Source organism: Gallus gallus, chromosome 13, assembly GCF_016699485.2.
Source record: "Gallus gallus isolate bGalGal1 chromosome 13, bGalGal1.mat.broiler.GRCg7b, whole genome shotgun sequence".
Classification (NCBI taxonomy): domain Eukaryota; kingdom Metazoa; phylum Chordata; class Aves; order Galliformes; family Phasianidae; genus Gallus; species Gallus gallus.
The window spans coordinates 13,724,110-13,745,717 of record NC_052544.1 but is presented as its reverse complement, the minus strand read 5'-3'; the positions used below and the strand labels follow the sequence as shown (position 1 = coordinate 13,745,717).

At 47.3% G+C, this 21,608-nt stretch overlaps 2 protein-coding genes across 19 annotated transcripts in view; both read right to left on the bottom strand.

Moving 5' to 3' along the window:
• COL23A1 (collagen type XXIII alpha 1 chain) overlaps window positions 1-7,827 on the bottom strand; it is a 156,558-nt gene extending 148,731 nt beyond the window's left edge. For all 18 annotated transcript variants that reach the window (XM_040647194.2, XM_040647196.2, XM_040647198.2 and 15 more), the window contains exons 1-2: window positions 7,171-7,827; window positions 3,875-3,944 (exon numbers count right to left, since the gene is read on the bottom strand). In XM_040647194.2, the coding sequence (XP_040503128.1) occupies window positions 3,875-3,944; window positions 7,171-7,776 (676 nt within the window). In that variant the 5' untranslated portion in view covers window positions 7,777-7,827. The remainder of the gene's footprint in view (window positions 1-3,874; window positions 3,945-7,170) is intronic.
• A 1,283-nt stretch (window positions 7,828-9,110) lies between these two features.
• On the bottom strand, window positions 9,111-18,080 carry CLK4 (CDC like kinase 4). Its single transcript, XM_414614.8, has 14 exons — window positions 17,989-18,080; window positions 16,284-16,343; window positions 15,484-15,641; window positions 14,217-14,442; window positions 12,933-13,023; window positions 12,463-12,529; window positions 11,333-11,449; window positions 11,078-11,244; window positions 10,881-10,975; window positions 10,578-10,707; window positions 10,182-10,264; window positions 9,896-9,975; window positions 9,589-9,676; window positions 9,111-9,467 (listed from the first exon to the last, which is right to left on the bottom strand). Exons 2-14 carry the CDS (start codon window positions 16,335-16,337, stop codon window positions 9,330-9,332), a joined length of 1,494 nt encoding a protein of 497 aa, XP_414614.4. The 5' UTR covers window positions 16,338-16,343; window positions 17,989-18,080; the 3' UTR covers window positions 9,111-9,329.
• Window positions 18,081-21,608: the final 3,528 nt, after the last annotated feature.

The following is a 21,608-nucleotide window of genomic DNA, read 5'->3' as shown; positions in this document are numbered from 1 at the left end:
AATCCTGGCACAGGTTTTTCTATGCAGGGAAGAGTCCGGATTGTTGTTTAGTGCAAGAAAGTCCTGTTTATATTCCTACTGTGATTACAGCATCCTGGCCTCCTGTGGGCAAAGTCAGACCGAGGAACCAAACCCTGATGAAAGAAAGTGGCTGGCATGGCATGGAATGGAAAGAGGTTCTCATAGAGACTGAGGTTAGGAGGATTCAGAAACATCTGAAACCCTGAAGACATTCAGAAGACCTTTTCTCATTCTAAATTAAAGAAACTACAGAAAAGTACTTCATCTGAATGGCTTCAGTGGGTAGGAAACCATGTCCTGAGGTTACAGTGATGAGTACTTCAGACACTTGAGCTCGGCAGATGCAATGCAACTCGGAAACACAGAGATCACTGCTAATTTCAGAAAGAAACACTTTCATTGGATAGCTTTCTCCATCCATTTAACCACCGTGAAAGAACCGCCATGACTTACAAATGCAGAATTGCAGACCCAGGCATAGAAAGAGGAATGGCAGAGAGCTTCTGTCACGCACCAGTGCGAAACAAAGAACCCGCGCTGGAGCTCAGCGTATTGCATTTGGCCTGCTGGAAAACAGCTGCCATTTGTCAGGGCTGCAGAGCAAACACAGCCCTCTCCTCCTTCATCTCCAGCAATTAGGGAAATTCTGTTGTGCTAATTACCTGGGGAGACAAAGCAGGGAGAAGATAGATAGCAAGTGACACTCAAAGACAACATTTACACCAGGAAAAACGAGGCAGATATTTCAAGTTGCTGGGAACCACAGAGCAGATGTTCCCAGCAAGATGGAAAAGCCCATCCACGTGCTTTAAAATATAAAAATAATCATTAAAAAAAAAAAAAAGTGCATTGAGAGAGCCTCTGGCATTGCTGAGAATGCAGAGGTATGGAGGATCTTAAGCCATCATTCCCTCAAAACACGTGGTTTGAGTTGCCCAAAATGGAGCACCGTCCTGCAGGCTGGAGCAGCACTCAGCCCTCGGGTTGCCAAGCTGTTATTGGGAAATATTTGTCACATATTAACTGGAACATCAGATTACCACACTGAATATTTAACACTGCCTTGTAATATATACATACGTTCAAAAGCATACCATAGCCTCTCATCATGGATTCAAGATGAGTACGGGGATATGCATCTCCCGGCAGCCAGGAAATCAGAGTTTGGGCTCCTCAGCAATGCTGAGCACAAAGCCTCGGGAGGTACAGCTAAACAAAAAGGCACGCGGCCGCAGCAGGCACACAGCTGTGAGCAAGGTGTCTGCAAGCACCAAGGCTTAGTTTCGCCTTTAGCCCACCTCCACTTGCTCCTGAGCTGAAGACTGTCCTAAATGCCATGTAAACAAATGCTCCTGCACCTGCTGATTGTATCTTATGGGGAAGGTGATGTGAGGACCCCATCCGGGAGGAGAGAGGCTGAGTGTAACACAACAGGGTGTCTGCACAGCTCCCCAGGCCTGGCTCAGCGCATGACAACAATAAAAAGACCGAGCTGCTGCTGTGCTGCGAGCCAACATGTGGGGACAGCCTGTCCTCAGCCTGGCCAGCAAAGCAGCACGCAATGGCTGCAGACCCCAAAATAGCTGCAAGAGCTGAAAATTGAAAGGCTCTGCTCCTCAGCACAGCGGGGCCACCACCACCCCAACCCACACCACTACTGGGCCGCCACCGCCATCCCAACCCTCACCATTGCTGGGCCACCACCTCCAGTATCCCATTGCTCGCCATAGTGGGGTCAACATCATCACCCCCCTCCTCACTGCAGCAGGGCCTGCTGCAGTATTCTTCTGTATTCTTCCCCCTCCTCACATAAATTCCCAAACAACGAAGAAGCAAAACTGACACAAACTGTTCCTCCCCCCCATCCCAGAGTGCTTTTGGTGAATAAATAAATCAGAACAAATCTCCACACATCCCTGCCAGTCCCACAAACGCAGGTGCTGAGAGAAAACCCAGAGGCCTTTCTGAGCATCCCGAACATCAGAGACGTGGCAGCAGTTCTTTTTTAAGCTCTTTCCCTATTGCTGTAATGTTTTATGATGGGGATTTCTCTGTGGCTGTGATGAAACGGCCGGGCCCCCTCTGCTGGCCGCCAGCCCCAGCACCTCAGCACCCATCCAGCCCAGAAAGAAGCAACAAAACCCCCCATACAGACTCCATTTAAAGCAAAACGGGTCTTCTCCAAAACAAGCCCAGAGCAGAGGGGAGCTGTGCAGGTCTGCGAGTGCTGCTCATCACGGAAGAGGCAGCGGCTGCCATGGCTGAGGTGCTACAGCTTCCAGCCGTGGGGTTGCTGGATCCTTGTTGTGGGGCAGGAGAGCTGGGGCCGCACTGATAGTTGGCACTTTGGCACCGAAAAAAAGCATCATGGGTAAAAGTTCCTTTGATTCGGTCCAAAATAGCTGTTAGGTTTCAGGACTGCTCCACAGCACATCCCCACCTCAGCACAGCGCTCGGCTGCAGAGCGGAGGGGCCCAGGAGCAGCCATGGCCACCGCAGCACTCCCAGCCCAGCAGAGGAGCACTGGGCTCACAAATTACCTGGGCATTCGTTGCTAATGACTGTAAGGAGCAATTCAGCAGCACGTGGGAAAGCCTTCCCCCCCTCCCCTCTTCCCCCGTCTCTCAACCAGCAAACCCAGTGACCCAGAAGAGAATTGGGACCTTCCTGGCAACAAAGGAGCTCTTAAATCTCAATTGCTTTCTGCAGGGCAAAGGAAAAGCCCCTTGACCACTTAATCACACCAGCAGTGCCCCCTCTGCGTGGGCCCAGCAAGCCGCAGCCCACAGAGCCAAAGGGCTGCGCTTCAGAGGGCAGGAAATCAATTTGTCCATCGGCCTCCAGAGAGCTGAAAGCAGCCCTGGTGTGGCCAATGTGGTTGGGTTCCAAGGCAGCGAAGCACACGGGACGCACACAGCCTTCCCCCTGCCAGCCCGCTGGTGCCACTGCAGCAGCACACTGCAAAGAAGCATTGCTGATTACACTCTGAGGCCATTACACGTCACCTTATGGGGGGTGAGTATGGCAAACGCTGAGCATCCCGCTGTGATTCATATCCAGGACGTCAGAACTACGTCAGACATTTGCCTGCGATGCTCCTGCATGTAACACTCAGGGTGGGTTCTCTGTTTAAAAGCAGTGCTGAACGATCTGCTGCCCACGGGGCTTTGCAACAGACCCTGCACCCCAACCACCGAAGCACCACACATCCTTCACCCATCTTTCACCGCTTCTGTAGGGAAAAAAACAACAGAGAAGGTTGGAAGTGCCTCAGCCCGGAGCCATTCATGCCATCAGTGTGACAGCACAGCACTCACCGAGCCTTGCCATAAATGAGATTCCTTTACAAACGAATCTAAGCTGTTTATTGTTTCCAAGGAGCGTGCACTTCCACAGCAGAACAGGAAGTTTTGACAGTTTAAGAAGTTCATTAAACTCTGGGAGGAAATCTAAACAATCAGCGACAGCTTTCATACAGCAAAGCAGCGCCGGAGACGTCGTTCCCTCCTAAGAGCAGAGAGAGGCTGCAGCTTTTAATTATCACGCTCGCATTAAGCCGCAGTGATTTTGTTACTGCTCCTAAATTGTTCTGGCCCAACACCCGGTGCTCACAACCGAGCAAAGCTGTTCGCTCTGCTGTTCACACAGCCGAGGATCCAAACCTCCAACTCCTCGATCCGTATGCAGGCCATAGCAAGGCGGTGAAAGAAATCAACAGCCCCCAACACAAGGCAGGGGTTCTTGGAGGAAGGTTTTTTACGTGGCACAGGTGAATACAGAGCTGAGCATCAGCCCAGCGTGCCGGCAGCTCCCAGGCAGGGCAGTACGGCTGTGCCGATCCCCCTGCACTTACCTGGTGGGCACATGCAGTCTGACGGAGCCTCTCTCACCGTCCGCAGCTTCGCGAGTCCTTCGCCCAGCTTCTGTTTGGAGAAGGAATAAAAACAGCCATTCAGGGAACACGTTCTATGTCAGAGCATGCTGTGTGTGCATACCAACAGCCCAGGCATCCAGCGCACTTCCTTCGAGGGAGAGGCGATGGTTTCACCCTGTTGTGTTCAGCTGTGCAAGACAAAGCGTAGAGCAGCACACAAAACATTCACTGTTTTGAGCAAGGACCCTCATTCTGCAAACCCCAAAGTCATTTGGGCCAGGCCCACGGGCTGCATTCGTGCACATGCATGGCACAGTTATCGGTCTCAGGTTAGATATTATTAAGTCCCCTGTCGAGCTCTCTCAGTGCATTTGTTGGCAGAAGCAGTGCTGCAGAGAACCCTGTGCTGCTCCATTGGCCAAAGGCCAAGTGATGCAAACGCTGCCCTGCAACCAAGCCCAGCAGTGCAGGTCACCTAGCAGGGGATGCTCACACAGCACCCGATGTATTCGTACTCACACTACACGAAGCACTACGGTGCTCTTTGGGAGAGGGGGAGGGGAGTGATGGGCAGACACTGTGGTGCTCACACACCCCCAGGTCCACCCGAAGACCAACACATCGCCATCACAAGGCGAAGAAGTGATCAGCGGGACTACTAAAACACGTACAACTTCCCCAAGATCTGCCCACGTGGCATATTGCAGACAGATGTGAGCACATTCTGCCTGCTCTCTAAGCCAACCAAAATGCTCGTGCCTGCATTTAGGGCAGCGCCAAGCTGGAGTTAATGAGCCCCGACGACAGGTAAGTTATGTGAGCTCAGGCACGGCGCTCGTGGATGGGGCAGCCCTGCAAGAGGAGGGGCAATTCCTCTTCACCCACAGTCATTACCCTCTGAGTCCTTTGGGAATCCTCTCACCAGGAGAGAAACAGTGATCTGATAAGTGGAGTCCATGCTCTGACATTTGCAAGAGAGAACACTCATGTTCTTATTGAGTTTGGGGTGCTCGGGCTTGACTTTTATGCAGCTGAGGACCCAGTCTGTATTCAAATATCTGATGACTGCAGACTATTTGGGAATTCAGCCACCCGAAGGCTAGGGTTTGGTCCTTCATTCTGGGAATTGTCTTCTCTGTTGCTGAAATGCTGTGCATCGTTTTCGAGCTGCCTGGATGTGATGCACAGAGATCCCGAAAGCATTCACGTGGTTTCACAGCACCTGACAGAGAAGCTGTGCTAAGGGAAGCACGACAGCAGCACACACACTTTGCTTGAGAGAAAGCAGCACAGAAGCGATCTAAAGAGACTTTTATGACATCTGCTTAGAACCTAACAGAGCATCACTGGCATTTTATATGTTTTAAATTACTTGGATGGTGAAGGTGCTCGAGGAAAAGAGAAGCAGCTCCGCCATTCTTTCATTCTGGAGGCACCGCTGGGAACACCAGGGGAGAGCTGCCCTGTCCTGGATGCTGGAAGGAGTCCTCTGTTCTGCCATTGAATTGTTCTCGTCATGAAGCTGATTAATCCGGACACTCTGCCTACTGCAGACAATGAATCCTTTGTGAACAAAACGGTCCGGCTTTGTTTACGACGACTGGACGCTCCTCTCATCCCCACGTTAACTTTTTCACTCCAGCACAAATGTGACGCGCTCCGAATTCGGGCTGTTGCTGTGGTCGCGGTGGAGATGCCACCACACTCAGACAGCACTGCTGGGAAGGCTTCAGAGGCATCAGCCCGGGACCCTGCAGGGCTGAAGGAACACACAAGGGAAAGCAAAGGCCCTGCAACCCCAAAGCCGCCATCTCTGTGCCGTTACATGGATGCCCATGGCGGGGCCAGAAGTTTGACTGCAGTTGTCTAAATCGGCTTTCATTCCCATAACTACACACTTACCCCTCCTTTATTACTTCCTATCCTCTCTTACTTGCCAAACACTTAAGCGACGCTCAAAGCAATGCATGTTTGCGTTGCGCCTGCAGCTCTTCGTGTACAGCTCTGCCATACGTTGCACCGCAGCCCCCAGGAGCAGCAGAGGCAGCAACGCTGTGTGCGCAGTGCCGGAGAACAAAGTACGAGGGGTCGTGCACAGAGAGCATATGGAGCTTTGGTTTCACTTCTGAAATGCTGTGGTAAACTTCAAAGAAGGACCAGAACGGAGTTTAACAAAAAAACTGACCCCAGGCATCGGCTGATGTTTGTGGCCATGGAAATATTCCCTCTCTCCCCAGAAACTCCCAGGCACAGAAGGACAGCCGCTGCCCAACGAGAGCCTTATGTAACGAAGAGGAATGTGACCACGACACAGATGTGTTCCTGACCTTTATCATAAATGAGTAAGCTCGTTTACAGCGGTGATTAATAGCCAGCGCGATGGCTACCATGCATTCCTTCAATCTGTTACCCATTTCGGTATTGACAAAAGTTTGGTCGTACTGAACGTTTCAACAAGCTCGCTCTTGCATTAGAAGCCCAATTATGTGGTTTTGCTTTATTTTCCCCTGCACAATCTCCACTCGAGCGCTCCCAGTACAAAACAAGCTTTCCACACTTAACTAAATCTCAGCAAGAGGCTGCACATGATCCTAGGCAGTGCCACAGAAACCGTTCCCATTGCTAAGCACATTGATTGGCGGAATTGGAACAGAACCACGGCCACGGCCGGCAGGCTGGTTCCTGCCTGCAGAAAAGACGTTAACTAGATGTTGTGATTACGCCTCACCAGCACCCCTCCGCTCTGGCATTCGGGGCTTTCACACACGCACGCCTTTTTTTTTCGCGTTCCCCGCGCTCGAGACCCATCACGGAGACCCGGGGAGCGGCGGTGTCCCAGCGGTGCCCCCAGGCTCAGCTTCGCCCGGAGGTTCGCTTACACAGAGGGACCGCGGGCGGAGAACCGCTCGTTAATAGGAGGAGTGCGTCGGCGCTGAAAGCTTTAGCGGTCCGTTTCGGACCTCTCGGGGCCGGGAGGTGGGGACGCAGTCGGGCGCTGCTCCGCCGCGCAGTTCAGCACCGGCGCAGCACGCGGAGCGCAGAGGCGCGGATCCCGTCCGGGAATTTGTGACGGGGGAATTACAGCGCATTGCGCCCGGAGATAAACGGCACTTCGGCACTCGGATTGCCTTTGCCGGTGAACAGAACGAGGGGGAAAGCGGCGGGGTCTCGCGCGTTAAACCCTTCCAAAAGGGCGATGAAAAGGGGGGGGGGGAAAGTTCGGCGAGAGGGAAAAAGCGGCCGGGGAGCCCCGAGCTGAGCCCCGCCGCACTCACCTCGCGCAGGAGCTGCTCCACGCGGGGCTGCAGCGCGTCCAGCAGCGGCCCGGGGCCGGCGGCGCCGCGCTCCTCCAGGGCGGCCAGGCGGCCCTGCAGCTCGGCGGTCTTAGCGCCCAGCAGCAGACACACGGCCACGGCGGTGAGCGAGAGGAGCAGGCACAGCGCGGAGGTGGCGGTGCCCGCCGAGCCGCTGCCGCCCGCGCTCATCGCGCCGCGATCGGACCCGCTCGGCTGCCGGCCGCCTCCCGCCGGCGGCTCATCCAGCGCCCGCCCCGCCGCCGAAATGGGGCCGGCAGCTACGGAGCGGCCGCTCTCCTCCGCTCTCGCCCCGCCGGCCCGGGTCTTAAACGGAGGAAGAGGGGGGTGGCGGCTCTCCCCTCCCCGCGCCGGGGACGGGGGGATGCTCCGAGAGCGGCCCGCCGCCCCCCCCGGGGGGATTACGCGGAGCAGATCCCACCCCCGCCGCCCTGCCCTGCCCTGCCCTGCCCGCCGCCGGCCCCCCGCGGGGAGCGCTCCCAGCCCGGGCCGGGCGGTGCGGGGCGCCGGGAGCTCCTCACGGCCGGGCCGCCCCGCTCCGATCCCACCCGCTCCTCGCGCGGCCATGGCGCCCCCCAGCGGAGCTCCCCGCGGCGGACGGCGGCACCGCGACAGAGCGCGAGCTGCGAGAGCGCGGGCAGCTGCTTCCTCCTGCACGTTGTGCTTTATTCTGTCTGGTGGGGAGCCTTTAAAAAAGAGCAGCTCTGCTCCTATACAAACATTGAACACCTCCAGACATGGCTAGACGTCTGCGTTCTCCGTTACACACTGCATCACGCCAAATCTTGACTCATCTATAAAACATCATCAGATAACACTTGGCCAGACTCAGCTCATACCCTGCAAACGAATTAGCAAAAGCTCCAAGTACTGCGAGCACGGCTACACCACCTTTCGCTTTCTGATAGCGCTGTCTCAAAGTTAGTTTTATAGATAGAGCAGCATATGTATTTTTCTTCATCTGCCTTTGATTTGCATTACTTATGCTGATATGCTCAGCCAAGCCTGCTTTGCACCTGAGGAATGTGTGGGACAGAAAGCAGCGTGGGAGGATTCACACCGTGCTCCTCCGTCCCACCGCACACTGCTGCCCGGGATGAAACCATTCAGTTGCGTCCCACAGAGAAGAGACAATGATGTGAGCAGCCCAGGAAGGGGGTCTGGACGAGGGCACATAACCCAGCTCAGGAGGTGGCACTGCTTACAGAAGATAAGCTTTCAAAGCCTCCTCCCAGCTTCAGCATAACCGATAGGCACGTCTGGAGCCTCTTGCAAATTAAGACTGCCCCGCACATCCGTGGAACAGACATCAGTTTCAAATCTTGCTGAGCTTCAGGACATACACAGCAAGCACAAAACCTGAGCTCAGGCTCCTGTAGAGCTGAAACAGTTTGCTGTTTCGCTCAAGATAAGGCTTGCATGCTAAAACCTGCAATAAATGGCCAAAACTTGCATAGTGCATCGAGTGACAGACAGCCACAATGAGCCCTACCCACCTGCCCAGTAAGCACTCCACACTGCGCCCATGAATGAGAGCTAGACCAAGGAAACAGCTACTTACACATGGAAGGGCAAAAACTACCCAGGAAAATAAAGCAGCACCAGTGAGGCCGAGTTCAGGAGTTACAACCAAGGACCCATCCTCATCCTTCCTCTATGAGGGGCTGAGCTGTCATAGACTGTAACTGTTTCCCAGTTACCAGGGTTACTTGTTCATTCATTACAGATTGAGCTCCACAGAAATATGTATTTGAAGACGTCAGGACCATCTTGTAACCACTGCAGGAGATGGGCCTAAAGATGCCACAATGAATTCAGGGCCTGTGGCCATCTCAGCCAAAAAATGACACACTTAAGTAGCTGCACCTTCTGAAGTGGGTGAAGTTTCAAATAGAAAACTATTTTCAAAAATGAAAATTACTTTTATTTTTCACTTTGATATCCATAATCAAGACTACAACTGCTCAACAAGATAAACATGACAGTTTACAAAACAAAAGTATTTACAGACTTAACTGTACAAAATAACTTAAAAGTTTACAAAAGTTTCATGCAACCTTTGTTGACTGACACAGTCTAGGAAATCTCCTTGGAGAAGCATAAAAGATCTTTGAATTCATTTATTTTTTTAATGGGTCAAAAAAAGGATGCTGCAAGGCTTCATCGAGAGTAATTCTTTTGGCTGGATCATACTCCAGCATCCTGCGAACAAGGTCAAACAGACTTTGATGATCTGTGTCTTGGCAATGCATGAATTCCTAGAAAAACAAACAACAAAGCATTTAAAAGCTCTTTCACATTTGTGAATCCAACTGATTATCATGGTTTTATGCTTCTTGTCACTCCGTGACAAAGGATAATCAAAACCTGCTCTCCTACCTTTAAAGGCTTACAGCGCCGCCTGACATACCGGCCTGCAGAACTGTGCTCATCCCAGTCCAACTGGTTATGGTGAAAGTAGTGCTTTCTGTGTGGCAAGGAAAAGATGCTGTCACTGTTAGGACTGTTCTCAACTGCATACATTCAGCTAAAACTGACACAATCTCTCACAACAGACTAGCAGCTAACAAGCCTGCAAGTCTTTTTATCTGAACTTTCAGAAGCTCACAATTAATAATGAAAGCTTTGAAGTTTCTTTTACAACAGGAATACACTAGGCAACTTACTCCTTCTGTCATGTACTTACCTGGATTTCTTGATCATATGAGCTGGCAGAGGCCCCAGTATTCTCTCCATCATTGCCAAGTGTTCTTTACTGTCATGTGTCTGTGTTAAAAAAAAAAAGAAGCAATGTTTGCCAAAGTATCACTGCAGCATCTTCAGATTCCGATTGTTTTGCATGATCTTATCTCTGTAACACTCAAATCTTGTAAGGTTATGCCTTTTAAGCTAACTGTTGAGTACATGGCATGACAATATCAAAGTCAGGAATCTGTAACAAAAAAACGTTCCACTTAACTTCATGTACATACCTGAAACACAGTAAATCCCAGGTAATACTCAATTAGAATACAGCCAATACTCCAAACATCACAGGGTTGTGACCATCCCAGTGCTGCAAAACATGCAAAGTTTGTTTCGCTTTTTAATATATTCTTAAAATCCACAATCCATGAAGAATACACAGTTTTCATGCATTAACTGCTGCCTGCCTTCCTCATTCACACCCCTCCTCACTCTCGTTAGTAGGAAGGAGGGATGTGTCTCAACTTCAAGAAATTTTTCTTCTACTTCAGACTTTCAAAAAGTCACCATCTGTAAGAGATGGCTGAACTGTGAGAACCATGAGCCGCTCCTCCAGGTTACAAAGTAACGACACCTGGATGAACTGCAGTTATCTGTCGGGAAGTTTGAAAGCTTCCACTGACCTAAGATGACCTCAGGAGCCCTGTAATGTCTCGTGGACACCAACGTGCTGTGATGTTCATCATCGAAAGTTGCGCTTCCAAAATCAACCACCTTTATGTCTGTGTTCTTTAAGGTGCGTTCATCTCGCTTCTGTAAGAGAATCCAAGTGCTATTTGTTAGTATATTTAAAAGCATACTCAGGCAAAAGATATTACATTATCAATTTAAACTACCTTCAGAATTCCAGTTAACACAACTGTGCTAAAAAGGAAACTTCACATGGAGACAAAATTGCAACGCTGAGAGAAAAAGCACAAACTTACCATTTTTGCGTTGTACTTCACTATGTAATCAGACTCCACAAACAAAATATTTTCAGGCTTTAAATCAGTATGAGTTAATTTATTATGATGTAAAACTGTAAGAAACAAAGGAAAAATATTCCATAATTAACAGGTTAATTTACCAAAGTGAAGAGAGAACACAAACACATTTGCTAACAGTAATCAGGTTTACTTACAGTTTATAGATTGGCAGATTTGATAAGCCATATTTCTAATGTCATTAATATGAAATGGCAGAAAGCTGTTTTCCTTAATGAAATCATAGGTGCTAAGTCCAAGCAGCTCAAAAACAATGCAAACATGGCCATGATGATCAAACCATTCCAGCATTTGGACACAGCGGCTTAAAAAAAAACCAAAGATTAGAATATAAACACACCGACTCATTCTTTTGGTGAGTTCTCAGTATGCTTCTCTACATCCATACTTACAAAGTGCTGCTGGGATCCATGGTGTTCAAGTGTTCCAACACCTGTATTTCTGAGCGGGCCGCCTCTCGGTATCTACCAACATTTTTCACTATTTTAACTGCTACATGCATTCCTCTCCTTCAAAATACAGAGAAATACCACAAACAAAACCGGTTATTATTAAACATCTACATATCCCAAGCAGTCTGACTTCAATAAAACGAACACAAAAATCGAAGGTCACAGATGACTACAAGCTGGATTAGGGGAAATGTGACTGAAGCAAATTCCAAAGGAAAGTTAGGTATTACTTTTTGTTGTTGTTTTTTTTTTTTTTTTTTTAAGTAGAAACCGTTCTGGTTAAGCTCATATACCCACAGCATACGCTACGTTAACTATTTCTCAGTCTTACACAGCTGATTTACTTTGAATAAACATCGGGAACCCACCCAAAAGATGACACAAAAACCTGCAAAGATCTCTTCTGAGGGAACGACTGCAAGAATCTGTCAATTTTTCAGCAGCTTACATAACTCGTTCCACTCTTTTACAGTGCTCCTCATGGCATCAGTGCATTTATTTCATTGCAGTAATTCATTTCATTAGGTTTGTATCCTGAATATTTTGTGCTTGTACAAGCAGATCTGCACTCAGTAGCACACTGAAATGCTAAGGATACTACTCGAAGGAACACAGCTACACTAAGTCCAATCTATCCTATTTTCTCACTGACAATTTTCAACTGTCTCTGTACTTCGGAATACTTTCTGCCCTTACAACATGATCTCAAGCTCCAGTAAATAGTGATTTGTACAATGCAGTTTCTAAAGATATATATATAGATATATAGACAGACATATTGTGTGTATATATAATATAAACACACACACACACACACAGAATGATTATTTTTGAAATGAATCCTCTCGGGGCAGATGTTTCTCAAGAGGAACATGGCAATGAAGTTTACTGTTAAGGGCAGATTCTCAAAACCTAAGAGAAAAAGCAACCGATAGTATTTCTTTATATGCCATCTTATATAAAGTCAATACCATGCAAGGGCTGTCACAGTGCAAAAGGAGAGACAAAGAAACTTTAAGTTCCGAGCTGAGCAGCGCCTCGTGGCACGAGGGGCACTTACTGCCACTTACATATCATGATCTATGCACTCCACCACTTTTCCAAAAGCGCCTTCTCCTAAAGTCGCAACAATTTCATCTAAAAAGAACAAACCAAAGTCAGAATTATGTAACTACTTAGGTAAGAATGAATATTACTAATGTAGATTTTAAAATGTGCCATTACAAAAAGCATAATTACTTTAAATCTCAGCAACAGAACGTGTTATTTTATTGGACAGGCGTCATGAAAACAGTTAGCCAAAAAAAACCCTATCTCTTGCTCTAATCTCAAAACTCAAGTTCATTTACTACTTGCAACTTTTTGAATACAGTACTTAAACTCTACAGAAAAGAAGATATGCAAAAAAACAAAAGCACGAAAAAAAAACAGAACAAAAAGAGTAATGAAGATTTCCTTAGCCCCCCTCCTCTGCCATACTATTCTAAACAGACTTTTTGCTGAAAAGTTTTTAAAAAAAGTGTTGAAAAATGTTCTATACATCTTGCTCTTAGAACGTCTCCACTTTCACAGATCAGGTGACCCTCCTCATCATCCTCTACACTCCTGGATCTTTTCCTTCGGTGACTCTTCTGGAAACGGCACCAAGATCGTCCAGCCAATCAATATATCAGAGTGAATTCAGGGCAGAATACGCAATTCATTCAGCGGGGAGATATTCAGGCATTCAGTAACGCACCAGGCCACGAACAGTTGGCAGGAGCAATTTCAAATTCAGTCCCCAGAAATTCACAGGGCACAGTTTATGTTACAGAAGAAAAACATGGCAAGGAACAGATTTTCAGATAAATACTTAAAGTGATAAGGCAACAGAAAAAAACAACACAATTTCGACTCTCAAACAGTGGCTTAATTGAAAACAGATTAAGTATGCAACGTCACTATTTCTAATACTTTGCTATCATAAAGCAAAAGGCAATATTTGTTCATACAGCTAAGCTTACAGTCAGATGAAATGTCTCTATTTTTAAAACACACAGTTCTTCTCATCTAAATATTAAAGGCCGTCAAGTAATTTTACTTCCCACGTGGGTAAAGAGTGAAGAAAAATTACTTTCAAGCTATTGGTCTGCATGGCATAATCCAATACAACCTGCTGTTTCTATAGCAGGAACATGGCATAAAATACTGGGAGCTAAGATTTACCAGCAGGCATTGTGCCCGTCATGAGAAATTCAGTGTGCCTTCAATGAAAACAAGCAGTAAGTTTATCATATCTTCACTGAGACATTAGCTGCCACTGGCCAGGCACCTGACTTAGTAAAGTTTCCTGAAATCAGGTGCAGAATTGTGCAGCTTCTTCTCATCAATTTACCAGACATGCACGTTTCATACTCCCAATTAGGTTTACATTTAAAAGGCATTTTATTTCAATTACTTTTAATAATAACATGGATGGCATCTCACAGTCTACCTGAAAACCAGACAGTTCACTATGCTGCAAGACTAAAGGGATGACTGCACTGCACAGCAGCATAGTTATGTGCCTTCGTTTTCAAGGTAACATTTCTCAAAATAATCCCAGTGCTGTGGCTACTTGCTGCCTACACACCCAGTATGCAGCTAGTGCTGGCCCCCCCAACACTCCCATCCAAAACTTGCAACTAAGAACATACTCACATCCTCACAAATGGATTCAACTACAAATCCTTCAGTAATAAAATAGTTCCCCAAAGAACTGTGATCAGGAATTGAAGTTCTAGCAGTCACTTAAGAAGTCTATTGCCACTAATTCATTAATAATAAAGTTAAAAATTACTCATACCGAATGTGATTGGTGACTGGAGCAATGATGCCTCTTATGCTTCCTTTTATGACTACTTTTCCTGCTCCGACCAGAGGATTTGCTATAGTGATGATGGTGACTCTTTTCATAGTCTCTGTGATAATGCCTGTGGTCATATACTTCACAGAAGTCATTTCTGTACTCCTCAACATATCTCCGGTCATGATGGTCTCTTTCATTTATGGTTCTATCGTCCAAATAATGACTGAAAATATATTTTAAGTGAATGTTCTCCACTTCAAAAACTTGCGGTTCCAACAAGATAAGTGATTGCACTGAGTTACACAGTATCCGTCTTTACACCAAAGAACTTTTCTAATTAACTCCCTCCTCAAAAGAAGTGGAGCTTTTCAGGTTACTTTATTAGGAACTAATGACACTGTCAGTCTCAAATACACAGTAGCCATCCACAAGAACAGTAAATACATCATCAGTTCACAGTTTGCATATTAAGAAAGAAATTTGGCCTCAAAAAGGAGAGACACTTTCTAAAACACACCAAACAACTCAAGTTACAATCTCCAAAGTCGCAGGATAAAATGCTCTTGCTACAACAATAACCCCCTTCTGCTCTTTCAAAGCTCCAAGTATTGAAAAGAAAAAACAGAACCTGGAGATTCTAGGATAAGCAGCATTGTTCCTCAGTGCTCTACCTTCAACACTGAGTACTTAAGAAAGTATCTGGATCAAGAATCTTCTGCCCAGAAAGAACAAAAGCCAAACAGCCTTAGAGCCGCAGAGGCAAGGAGCCCCACGCTGCTGTACACATACCCCTGTCAGCATTTTACAAGCATGACTACGAGCTCTTAAAAGAATTCTATGAGATCTTCTTCTCAAAGGAAAAACAGAAAAACACATCCTTCCAGGGAAAGCCGTGTGGGAGAAAAAGCAAACCACCTCCACGTTAGTAAGTGAAATCTAACTCATACTTACCATTTATTAAACAAACCTTCTCTTCCCCTCTTTTGGTCACATTAAAAGTAAGCGAACGGACACGCTTTTCACTTGAAATATAATACTGAATGCTTAACTGACAGTAGTGGACCAACCCATAACACTTACTGCTTTTATTAAAGAATTCCTATGTAATGATTTAAATACTGCATACAAACTACCTCTTAAGCTCGTCTTGAGTCAAACCTTAAGGAATTACCAGCTCTGCACATCTACGAACTCTTATCCTGAACATGTATTTATTTTAGATACAGTAAGAAATATTAGCACTACTCAATTCAGTGTCTTATACCTTTCAGAAACATGATTTGGTTTATAGTGCTTGCTTTCCTGTCCACTGCTGTGGGACCGTTTCCTGCGTTTCCGGCTGCTGCTGTGCTTTCTCTGATCCCAGCTCCTCCTGTCATCCCACTCAGGGCAGTGGCTTTGTTTTGAGTGACGCATCTGCTCCTGAAAAACACAACAAAAACAAACAAAAAACACAAACCAAACAAACAACACACAACAAAAACACACAGAAGACAAAAGTGTTACATTGATATTTGTAGCTGTGAGTCCATTACTGCAGTTTGATCAAATGACACAGCTAGAAAACCATTTCCTCAATTCTTCCTCAGCTTCTCCCTCACATTATTTAGGTGAGCAGACAGTTTTCCCATCCTAACACTGTTACGAAACGCAAATCAAGGCTAAATGGGCCAACTCATCTTTGCCTAATAGCTTCAAACATGTTATTAGAGCATGTTTTAAATAAACTCTCAAGTGACTACAGAGAATCATTTCCTTAAAGAGACTTCTCCTGGAGAGACCTTAACCTTCAAATATTCCGACAAACTGCAGATTTAGCTCTTCACACCATCAGTACATAAGTTGCTACATGAAAGCCATGTATGTCCAGCTGGCCTCAAATACATCCCACAAACCTGTATACAAATCACTGCTGTTTTTTTTTTTTTTTAAGTAATCACACAGCTCACGTTGATAAATTAACCTAACTGAGGTACCACGAGCCAAGCCACAGGTTTTGAACTCTGCCAGCACACGAGTGCAGGTGCTCCACAATACAGCTGACTTGCCAAAGACAAAACCCACCAACTTCCGTTGCTGGACGTTATATGCAGGAATTCGGTGTTCAAACAGGTACATGCACAACTGAAAAAGAAAGCAAAGCACAGCTGTAGAATTAAGAGTCTATCAGGATCGATCGCACGCATTTCATCTCCTTTAGCAAAAATAAGCTCACATACTTCTTTCAGTGTATTCTGAAGGAGGAACAAAGTATTTTCACAGTGCTTAGCGACAGCAAGAACGGGTTAGAAATAGCCGTAACATTAAAAAATAAGGGCATTTCATTGTGCAAATTGTCACTAACAAAACTGGTCGTCTCTACACCAACTGGAGGCACGAAGAAGGGAATTTTTAGAAGCCATACATGGCAACCTGCTTCTGAAAAAGAAGGCTGCTAAGGCACTTCGCATTTCTGACAGGCTGCTAGCTAAAAAAATCGCTTGCTTGCTCTATGGAAATGTTTTAAAGACTGCAAAAATAAGTGACTGAACCATCTGGATCAGATTCAGGTCTCCTAAAAATCTTATTCACATCAGTAAGAAACAAAAACACTAATCTACCAATAAACATGCCTGAAGGGTCAAGACAGAAGTAAGATCCGTCAGTGCTTCGTCTCTTACTTTCTTACCCAGTTCTACAGCCGTTTTTCTCTATTTCCAACCTATGTAACTCAAACTGCGAGGCACTCTCAGGTTGCAGTTATTCTATTTTTGAGGTGGAAAGCATTTTGTTCCCCCAGCCAACTCCCTCACAGGTGAACGGAGGGTTTTACTGCCTCCCATTTGGCAGCCTGCAATAAGGCTTCTAGAAAAGGGACAAACGTTAAATAAAATCCCCAGGAAAGAGCCCTGCAGAGGGAGGGTGGGCACTTCCCACAGAAACCTCGAGAAAAGGTTTTGCTGGGGACAAACCGCTGATTAACTGCACTTCAGTTCAGAGTTAATAAAGACAGAAGCTGCGTGTTCTGTCCTTAAGGGAACCGAGTAAATGCTAATGGGCGCATAACGAGCAAGTAATTGTTGGAGGTCGTCGGAGAATCGACCCATGCAAGGCCCAATCCATTCCACACAGCAGGATCCACCTTAAGATTTTTCTTTTTTCTTTTTTTTTTTTTTTTTGCGCTATTACGGACTCTCTCTAAATTTATGCACCGAAGCCCTTATGTAATACTGACAGCTGACACGAACATACGCGTTCCTATACAGCGCGCGGCCCCAACGCATCCCACGGGCCGCCCTCACCCCCCGTTCCGCCACACGGAGCCGTGAAGGCCGCAGCCCGCCGGCTCTGCGCACGCAGCGCTTTCTCAGCGCCCCCCCCCGCCAACTTGGCACGGACGCGCACCGGGAGAGGTCACGGCCCCGCTCCGCCGGGACGGCCGAAGTCCGCCGCGCCGAGCTCTGGGCCACACAGGCGGCCCCCGCCCCGCATCCGGGCGGGGAGAACGGGCTCAGCTCCGCCGCCCTCCGTGCTCCAAGCCAGAGCCCGATTCCCCCGCTCCGCAATACACAAAGCCCCACAAGAGCGCTGCTGGACCCGCGCACCCCCTCCCACCGCACCGCACCGCCCCCCTCACACTGCTATCCACGCTCCCCCGGCCCTGCGGTGGTGCAGCCCCCCCACCAAACTCCTCCGCTTCAGCCCCCCTAGAAACAGAAAAGAGAGAGAGAAAAAAAGGAAAAAGAAAGAAAAAAAGAACCCGAAGAAGGGGGCCGCCTCCGTCACTTACAACTGAGAAAAAAGGCGACCGAGCCCCCCGTCCGCCCTGCGCGCACCAACAAAATGGCGGCGGCGGCCAAAGACTGCTCCACTGCCCACCCCGCCTGCGGAAGCGCTGCGTGCTGACGTCACACGCACGGCACAGCGGAGGGCGGGACCGTGGGGGGGGAGGGGACAAGACGGAACGCTCCGCCCCCTGGCTGCCTCAGTAATGGCGGGTGCTATGATGGCCGGCAATGGCGTGTGCGTCCCCGCGCTCCCACTCGCCTTCCAGGGCAGCCCTGAGGAGCTGAGGTCGTGTGGGCTGAGGTCTCAAATTCATGTTGGGGCTCAAGCAGCGAGCCCAGGTTCAAAAGCTACTACCGGGCTGCAGGCCGCTCTCAGCCCCCAGCATCACCTCACGCAGTGGTGCCCCCCCACCATGGAGCTGCTGTACCTCAGCAGACATTGCAGCGAAGCGGTTTGGCGCCTGGTGGTCCCACCATTACAGCTGGCTTCACGCTGGCACTTAAAGGTTTAAGGCAGCTCACGAGTAGGGTCCGTAAGAGCCTTCCCTGAATGCAGGCTGTGTGGTGATCAAATTTTCAAATTTTTTATACAGTGGACAAAAGTGTGCAAACTCCTCTAGTGCAGATTTGTACTACACAAAGAAAGAACGTACAAACATGGGGAAGCTGCATCTGATACACAACCTTCAAGTTCATTAACTTGGTGTTAATGAGTCCACTCAGTGGGGAGCATTACGGATCTCTGCCTGTTAGGGGTGCACTGAAACATCCCGAACTCAGGCCCTCTTTCCCAGAATGGCTTTAACACATTTTCCCTGTGACACACGGAGCTTTTGCAACTGGAACACTGAGTGCAATGCCTAACGTGAGTGCTCCTTCAGTTGAACAAGTACTGGGGTCTTCTTAACATGAGTCCCCAAACTATCAGCAAATGGTACTAAAATGAAGACATACGTTTGGTTTTGTGCTTTTAAAGTTTCCATAAATTTTTTTTTTTGGCCAGTGAGCTTAAGATAAGCATTTAAAGCTGGTATTCACTAGATTGAAAAGCCTGTTTCACTTCATTTATTTGTTTAATTTTTAAGAATGGGAACTGAGTTATGGAGCACTGCGTATTGCCATTTATCTTTAGAAAAGCCATGTTACCTCGTAGTCCTTGGCATATCCCTAATCTCTCAGTGCCAAGGATAGCTTTGTCAGTTTGCTATTTTAGCACATGAATGGTTGTTTATTATTTATAAAGATAGCAGTAAGGTCTGCAGTGTTTTGTTTTCCCAACAGCCAATTTCCCTCAGCCCCGCCTGAGGAATAGGCAGACTGCAAGCAACAGAAAAAAAAAGATAAAGAGAATATAAAAAACCACCGTACCTTGAAGCAGGAGGAATTTCATTCTCAGATATATCTTGGTTCTCATTTGTTAGCAAGAAGGATCTTCAGACTGAAAAAGGGGCGGAAATAACTGTTATTCAGTATGAAAATGCAGCACATGGGAGATAGTAAAATTTACTGTTTTCCATAGGAGGTTTTTGGCTGACAACTGAAGGAGGAATAAATGTGTCAGAAGTTAAGAATAATTGGCTTTTCGTTTTGAATAGTGTTGGAGAAGTGCAGTATATAAATGTCATACGTTCTCCATATCAGACACATGTAATGTAAATTAATGAAATTTCACCCTGAAGTAAAAGCCTTACAACAGGCTTTACAGAAAGCAGCCTTGGTAGCTGTATGCTACAAAGCAGACTTCCAAATACTGCTGTCTTTGTGCTGAACAGAGGACAGTGTGTTCAGATACCTCTATAGACATTCCAAAGAAAGGCAGTATTGGGAGCAGTTCTTTTTCCTTCCTGTTCAGAAGGTGGCAGCGGAGACCCAGCAGAAGAGAGACATCAGGCTGCCGGAATTCAGGTGATATCCCTGAGAAGGATATCAGTTCACTGGCCAGGACTCAGTGATGTAGTGCAAAGAGAGTGACAGCCCCTCCAAGAAATGGCCCTTTTTAAAATGGTAAAGATCTAACAACGAAAAATCAAATTAGAGGAACTAAATCATGATGAAAATGGGGGGGGAGGACACACTCTTCAGTGCATTTAAAGCTCCTTCTGTTGCCAATTCGTGTGGCATTTCCTTTTGTTTATATGAGATATATCCTTGTTTAATTAGCTCATACAACACCAAATGTGTGCACAACTTGAGAGAGTAACACACAATGGAACCACACTTTACTTTGTTCTGTACAACAGAAGACATTACTCTGCAGTGTAATTACCCCAGTGGGACCCATCTGCGCGTGCACGAAAAGCTACATTCAGAACATTGCCCTCAAAATGCAATCTTGTATTGGTTCCTTTTTCAAGAACTTTACAGCAATAGGTGATCCATCCTCACAGATGCCGTTCAGGAGATGTGAATCTCATTTGCTTTTCTCATTGTTTGGTTACAAAATTTAAAGCAGAGGTTGATTGCTTTGCCCAGAGCCTCAGAAGGAGGCTCAGTGACAGAGCCAACATCTGGCTTTCAGTACTGTCAGAATTGTGCTTGCTTTCTCTTAATTAAAGATGTGTTTGTTTTGTTTTTCTTCTCTCTGGTCAGTGCCTGAGTATGGTTGGTTATTGGTTCTGCCCGGAGTTTGTGGATTTCTGCACTTCCAGGGTTCAATTTTTATGGTGATGCAGAGACTATCATAGCTCTCTTTGGTGGGGTGGTACCAGCTGTGCCTTTGCTTGGGAGCTCAAGGACAGAGTAATGACGGCATGGCCTGTTTAGAAGAGGCTGAACGATGGGGATTGAAAAAGAACACCAGGAGCGTTTCTAAAATGTATCAGAGAAAAACATTGTTCATTTCACAAATCTAACTCACTAAGTAATGGTCAGGTGAGGAGCTGTCCCAGATTGTTGTGGCATGCATAAATTCAAGAGATAACAGGAGCTGTAGTGTGAATCAGCAGTGAGAACCCAGTGACAGTGGTACTTCCATCCCTTGACGCTCCCTTTGGGCTGTGACAGCTGGCCGACAGGAACTGCCTCTGCAGCCTATGGCACATCCATACACTGTGTGAGTCTGCTAAGGGCAATCAGAATGCCCTCAGTGACTGGCAGACTGCTGCTCAGGCAAGATGTTTGCTCGCTGGTGTGTACACTGGTTTTAACTTCTGTAACACACTGTGCTGGGGTCACCCTGGACTGAGCTGACCTGATCTGTTCCCTTTTATGGCGAAGCTCACAGGCGCTGCTGAAACTTCAGCTTCTCTCACTCTCTGCTTGTGGCACAGTTGAGTCTTCTGAGGACTGAAAGGCTTTAACCTAATAAAGGTTCAGGAGTTGCCACTGGGAAGCCTGCACAAGCTCCAGTTCAGAGGAAATTCAGCCAGAGTTAGTTCCTCTTGGCGAGAGCTGTGCCACTGTGAGAGCACTGGGCTGAGCAAGGGGCTGCACCGTTCACTTCTGCAGGCTTTGCAGTCAGTGGTGCTGCTTACACAGCCAGACAGAACCAGGCGGTGCTGAGTAAAAGCAACCCACAGAAGCAACGTAGTGCTTTATCAAGGAAACTCCACCACTAGGCTTCTTTCTTTAAAACAATTCTAAGCTGCTTGAAGCATGGATGTGTCTTACTGTACATACTTAT

What these genes read in the sequence shown, in the direction of transcription:
- CLK4 (XM_414614.8), bottom strand. Translation starts at nt 16,337, where the DNA reads ATGTACCTGTTTGAACACCGAATTCCTGCATATAACGTCCAGCAACGG. An exon ending in AGACGTTCTAAGAGCAAGAT is followed by an intron (nt 12,530 to 12,932) that starts GTATAGAACATT and finishes TGTTCTTTTTAG; the next exon opens with ATGAAATTGTTGCGACTTTA. An exon ending in AATCTGCCAATCTATAAACT is followed by an intron (nt 10,976 to 11,077) that starts GTAAGTAAACCT and finishes TGTTTCTTACAG; the next exon opens with TTTTACATCATAATAAATTA.